At 51.1% G+C, this 6,688-nt stretch overlaps 1 protein-coding gene across 1 annotated transcript; it reads left to right on the top strand.

Annotated features, from left to right (window-relative positions):
• Positions 1-301: 301 nt before the first annotated feature.
• N7520_001635 (tetratricopeptide repeat protein) lies at positions 302-4,711 on the top strand (the record flags this gene model as incomplete). The annotated part of the gene is made up of 7 exons (XM_057135570.1): positions 302-654; positions 715-940; positions 999-1,058; positions 1,114-1,404; positions 1,461-1,689; positions 1,782-1,941; positions 1,999-4,711. The coding sequence occupies 7 exons, from the start codon at positions 302-304 to the stop codon at positions 4,709-4,711; spliced, it is 4,032 nt and encodes a 1,343-aa protein (XP_057001506.1).
• Positions 4,712-6,688: the final 1,977 nt, after the last annotated feature.

The following is a 6,688-nucleotide window of genomic DNA, read 5'->3' as shown; positions in this document are numbered from 1 at the left end:
ACCTACAACTTCAATGACCAGTAACTTTATTATGTGGATCGGGGTAGAACTTCATGGGAGTTTTTATAATCTGCTTTTAAAGAAAAGTAGCTTTTAGATTCTAGGCTGATTAGTATATGGCTGCGAACGAATTCCTCCCTAGATAAGTGATATAGCAATCATTATAAGTCAGGTGCCTACTACCCCGCACCTGTCAGTGGATTCAGCATCGCCGGAAGGCTAAGGTGACCAGACAATCCATCAACAAAGGACGCAAAGTCCACTCTCATCTAATGTACCACTCTGAAGAAGATAAATTACGATGGCTAGTAAAAATTCGCACGTCTTCCGGGTGACAGGCCTTTCGAGGGCACTGCCTGATGAGAATCTTCAGACCGCATTACAAGAGGCACTTAACGACAACTTCACCGACGACGAGAGGTCGCACATGAAGGCTGAGATCACGATCGTGCCTTCATGCTACGAAAGTGACACACAGAGGGTGGCGCTGGTGCAGTTTCGCGGCGGGGTGCCTCAGTTCCTTCATGAGCTGAGAGTTGATCCACTCGGAGACTGGCAGGTCGAGATGGGAGACGATGACCTTGACTTCGACTGCCACTTCCTTGGGTTCACCCAGCTCTACTCGCCAGACGAGAAGGAGCCAGTGGCTGCAGAGTAAGGACTATGCCTTCATCTACATCTAGTAGATTTATACAAACTGATAACGCAACACAGTGTCATTGCCATTGCCGGACTGGATGGACATGCGTACGGATCGTGGCAGGGCAGAGGCAACCTCGGTCGAATGTGGCTCCGTGACTTTCTGTCGAAGGATCTTCCGCAGTGCCGTACGATGATCTATGGGTATAATTCCAAGCTGTCGAGCCACGGTGTCGATACGATCCTCGACTATGGGCGGGAGCTGATGGAGGAGATCAAGAAAATCCGGAACACAAAGGAGGTAGGAGACGGTATCTAACTGTCTATTGATAGCAAGTGTAGGCTGATTGTCTGAGTAGCTCCAGCAGAGACCTCTGATTTTCATCGCGCACAGCTTTGGAGGCATTATCTTGGCTCACGTGGGACCACCATCCGATTTGAGGTATTGACATAATATACTGACATCACTTATAGTGTCTGGTAAGGGCCATCCAGACGATGGAGGAAGACCACCCAGCGATCACGTCGCTGCATCGAGCCACGTACGGCATGATCCTCTTTGCCATCCCCCACAAAGGATTAGTGATGGACGATATCCAGCAGATGCTAGCAGGCGACAGGAGCCATCCGCGAGAGCAGTTGCTGCAGCAGATCTCTAGTAAATCGGACCTTCTGGTCCACCAGCTAGTGGATTTCAAAAATCTGATCCGGGACCGGAAGGTGGTCAGCTTCTACGAGACGGAGCAGACCAGGCAGTTAAAATTAGTACGCGTTGGTCTTGGTCTGAAACAAGCTATGGCATGTATTGACGATCGCCACAGGACGCGGAAAGCGGGCGATGGAAACGCACTGGAAATTATATGACGACGGTGGGCGCAGACTCGGCCCTTCTCCAGCTCCCCGACCATGTAGAGGACAAGGTGCCGCTGCATGCAGACCACTCGAGGGTGGTCAAATTCGACACGCGCAACGCGGCCGGGTATCGCACGACGCTCGAGAAACTGCGGCAGTTCTCAACGGACGCGCCCTCGGTGGTGGCGGCTCGGTTTGGTACGTGACTCGCTCCAGTGCCTTTTTGTAGTGTCCCTTTGCGAGCTCGCTTCTGCTCGAGTCTTAATGCGACTGACGGGAACCGGTTCCAGCGCAGACGCGTCCGAAGCCCCAGCCATGTTCCACGGTCCCTTTTAAGAAGGACCCGATGTTTGTTGGCCGCAAGGCTGTCATCAGTGCCATCCAGGAAAGACACAAGGCGATCGGTCAGCGTCATGAGCGGGTGGCATTGGTGGGGTTGGCCGGCGTTGGGTGAGCTGTCCCTATAAGAAAGCCTGTGGAATAACAACTGATGGTCCTGCCATTTAGAAAAACCCAGACAGCCATCGAGTATTCTTTCAATGTACGAGATCGAGCCCCGGACACGTGGGTTTTTTGGATCCACGCTAGCAATGCGGCGCGGTTGGAACAGGGCTACCAGCAGATTGCCGCGGTCGCGGAGATTCCGGGACAGGAGGATCCGAAGACGAACATCGTCCAGCTCGTGTATCATTGGCTGTGTGATCCAGGCAATGGGCGCTGGCTGATGGTGCTAGATAATGCGGATGATGACAGTATATTCTTCAGTGGAAATGAATCCAATGAACGAGGGCTACTGGTAAGCTTCCTGCCCCAGGCTGCCCATGGATCCATCCTGATCACATCGCGAAATGGCCTTGCGGCACGGAATCTGGTGGGGAGCGACGGTCATGTAATCCAGGTTCAGCCAATGAGTGAGGAAGAGTCCCTCGCCTTGTTACGGGCCAGGATTCCGCCCCCCCGGCCTGGAGAGTCTGGAGAGGACGAGAAGGCACTGGTCGGAGCACTAGAATACATTCCGCTGGCCATCACCCAGGCGGGGTCTTATATTGCGAATCGATCACCTCGGGTCTCGGTCTCCCGGTACCTTCAGTTGTTCCGTGAGAGCGAGTCGAACCAGACACATCTTCTGCAGCACGAGGACGCCAAGGACCTCCGGCGGGACCCCAGTATTCGGTATGCGGTCATTACGACATGGCAGCTATCCTTCGACCAAATCCGCCAGGAGCGGCCAGCGTCGACGGACTTACTTGCGTTAATGAGCATGTTTGATCGACAGGGGATCCCCGAAGGCCTCGTCCGTACGGATGGTGATGGGCTCCAGTTTGAAGATGCAGTGGCGCCGCTGATCAGTTATTCTCTGGTTCGGGTTGAACTTGAAACAGGGTCATTTGATATGCACCGACTTGTCCAGTTATCGGTCCGGACGTGGCTAGCGATCCACCTCGAGCTGGCACAGTGGCAAGAAGAGTCGCGAGCTATCATGGCCGAGATGTTTCCCAATGGAGAATACGAGAGCTGGGCTGAATGCCAAAGGCTGCTTCCGCATGCGAAAGAGGTGACGAAGCCTATCTCTGATACAGTTGATAGAGATCGATTGAATGAGGCCACCCTCTTATCTAATTGTGGATGGTTTCTAGATCTTCAAGGAGCTTATGAAGAGGCGGAAGCGATGCATCGACGGGCGTTGGAAGCACGAGAGAAGGTGCTTGGACGCGAGCATCCCTCCACGCTCACCAGTGTCAGTAACCTTGGTAGTGTGCTTGACAGCCAAGGGAAATATGAAGAGGCGGAAGCGATGCATCGACGGGCGTTGGAAAAACGAGAGAAGGTGCTTGGACGCGAGCATCCCTCCACGCTCACCAGTGTCAGTAACCTTGGTAGTGTGCTTGACAGCCAAGGGAAATATGAAGAGGCGGAAGCGATGCATCGACGAGATCTAGAAGGCAGTGAGAAGGTGCTTGGACGCGAGCATCCCGACACGCTCACCAGTGTCAGTAACCTTGGCAGCGTGCTTGACAGCCAAGGGAAATATGAAGAGGCGGAAGCGATGCATCGACGGGCGTTGGAAGGATATGAAGAGGTGCTTGGACGCGAGCATCCCCACACGCTCAGCAGTGTCAGTAACCTTCACAATGTGCTTGACAGCCAAGGGAAATATAAGGAGGCGGAAGCGATGCATCGACGGGCGTTGGAAGCACGAGAGAAGGTGCTTGGACGCGAGCATCCCGCCACGCTCACCAGTGTCAGTAACCTTGGCTTCGTGCTCTCCAGGCAAGGGAAATATGAAGAGGCGGAAGCGATGCATCGACGGGCGTTGGAAGCACGAGAGAAGGTGCTTGGACGCGAGCATCCTGACACGCTCAGCAGTGTAAGTAACCTTGGCAGTGTGCTTGACAGGCAAGGGAAATATAAGGAGGCGGAAGCGATGCATCGACGAGCGTTGGAAACACGAGAGAAGGTGCTTGGACGCGAGCATCCCCACACGCTCAGCAGTGCCAGTAACCTTGGCAATGTGCTTGACAGGCAAGGGAAATATAAGGAGGCGGAAGCGATGCATCGACGAGCGTTGGAAACACGAGAGAAGGTGCTTGGACGCGAGCATCCCGACACGCTCACCAGTGTCAACAACCTTGGCAGTGTGCTTGACAGGCAAGGGAAATATAAGGAGGCGGAAGCGATGCATCGACGAGCGTTGGAAACACGAGAGAAGGTGCTTGGACGCGAGCATCCCGACACGCTCACCAGTGTCAACAACCTTGGCAGTGTGCTTGACAGGCAAGGGAAATATAAGGAGGCGGAAGCGATGCATCGACGAGCGTTGGAAACACGAGAGAAGGTGCTTGGACGCGAGCATCCCGACACGCTCACCAGTGTCAACAACCTTGGCAGTGTGCTTGACAGGCAAGGGAAATATGAAGAGGCGGAAGCGATGCATCGACGAGATCTGGAAGGGAGTAATAAGGTGCTTGGACGCGAGCATCCCTCCACGCTCACTAGTGTCAATAACCTTGGCTTAGTGCTCTCCAGCCAAGGGAAATATGAAGAGGCGGAAGCGATGCATCGACGGGCACTAGAAGGGAGTGAGAAGGTGCTTGGACGCGAGCATCCCTCCACGCTCACCAGTGTCGATAACCTTGGCAGTGTGCTCTCTAGCCAAGGGAAATATAAAGAGGCGGAAGCGATGCATCGACGGGCGTTGGAAGCACAAGACAAAATTTAGGCTTGATCACTCTGGAACAGTAACTAGTCTCGACCTTCTTTAGACGATCTAGATCAATACGGGAAACGCGATGAGGCTCAATAATCTTCCTAGACCTATATTAAATCCACAGGTAATATACATAGAGATAACATGCTGCCAATAGATTTCCTTCCCACACTACTACGCCCGCATAATTTGAGAGGCGGTCCTCAAGTACTCCGACTAGAGTTGTGTTTCCTTAAAGTAGGCCATCTTCTACTTGCGGAGAGGGTTGTGGGGCGGCAATTCCGTTTTTGGAGCACTAGTAACTTTCATACAGCAAGTTACATGGTTGTTTTCTTCCGGAGTATTCGCCTTTTCAGTACTTTTGTCTTATGTACCTTTTGGCTGCCAAGAGTTTCACCCAAATTGATAAATCTTCATGCAACATGATTTTGATGGTATAGAAACCCAATAGAGATGGCCGGGTAGGCGGAATAATGAAAATCTGTCTTTCGTATCCATCTCTGGCGTTTATGTGGATAATTTAGCGTCATAGTAGCAAACAGCGGATTTTCTAGTAGTGCGTGTCGTCTTGTAATCCGCCACTCTAAACCTTTGTGATCGTGGTTCGAAAACAGCTATCGAATAATGATTCAGGTAACTATTGTTTCTGCTCGCCTCAGACCATATTCAATATGTGGATGGGGAGTGACTGAGCTCGAAAGTGCAGGTACCTAGTGGGCGTTTCATCACATAGGGCATTTCGTATCACCGGGATGGGGGTTAGCTACTTTTGTGGCGTTATTTACAACCGTACTGAAATACTGCCAAGAAAAGGGGTCAGGGGTAGGGTAACTGTAATAGGCATAGCGCGTTTCGATAGAGGGTTCGAGAAAGAATCTCTGTGTGCAAGTGGTGAATCTGATTTCGATCCTCCCTGTAACGGCTAATACAGCTGCAAGCTCAAAATCCAATCTCCGAGACACCGTGGGATGGCCTTTTCGGATTGGCGAGACTTGATCGAGTAGGATCAACGAGAACAATAACATGACACTGGCGTAGAAGAAAATGACAAACAGTGCCTGGAGAGTTCCATTGCGGAGCGTAGGGCAATGAAATACGAAAACCTGCGTAAGAAGGACAGACAAGTAGGACAACCCCAAAAACTGATGAGGAAGATGGTGGCGCGATGCCAGGTACTGGAAGCAGTTCTGTCCTTCATGTTGGGTCCGGTTCTTGCTGATGTGACAAAGAATTCCTCGTTCCATGTAGAGCGCATTACTTATACATGAAAGTAATTGACAAAACGGCAGGTGGTGACCTTGGCACTAAGCGCGAACAGTATCAAAGCGTTCTCACCGTCGCACGCTCTCTAACACGATTCACATCCACATTTTGCGACGTCTATTTATGTCTTCTCAAGTCCAACTGTTGAAACACCCACGATCAATAGTTGTTTGAGGAGCCGGTTTCAGCGGTGGTATCTGCGATGCAACTTTCGAACATGGTGGCTTAATTTCTCAACCAAATGAATAGATTGATCGGCAGATGCCTAGTAAATGTATTACTTATGATGCCAAGTGGGATCAAGCACAGTGATCTGAGTGCAGAGTTGATGCCCGAGACTCAGCGTGCACACGATACAGACGAAGACTGTTTCTCATCAAGGCCAATCATCGAGAATGAAAGTACACCGAGGAGGCTTACATGGAATGCAGACGATCTTCTACAGTAATTGACATATTCTTTGTCGTCATTTGTTCTTTCATGATCACAATGTATCACAATGCCATTGTTTCTCTACATCATTTAGCAATCGTAATGTCTAGCTCTCTTTCGGGTACTTTGCACCAATATCAACATCTTCAAAAGTCCGGAATGTCATCTCATGGGGAGCTCGCGTCGGCTCCTAGCCACACTTGAATCGTTTGCCTCTTGCATGAATCATTAAATCAACTCTCACTATAGTTTGTAATCTAGAAAAAGACCCATTGCTCATTCCTCGGTGAAAGT

Source organism: Penicillium odoratum (assembly GCF_028828045.1).
Source record: "Penicillium odoratum strain IBT 22623 chromosome Unknown utg000001l_segment0_segment0, whole genome shotgun sequence".
NCBI lineage: Eukaryota > Fungi > Ascomycota > Eurotiomycetes > Eurotiales > Aspergillaceae > Penicillium > Penicillium odoratum.
This window is presented reverse-complemented; position numbering and strand designations above follow the sequence as displayed.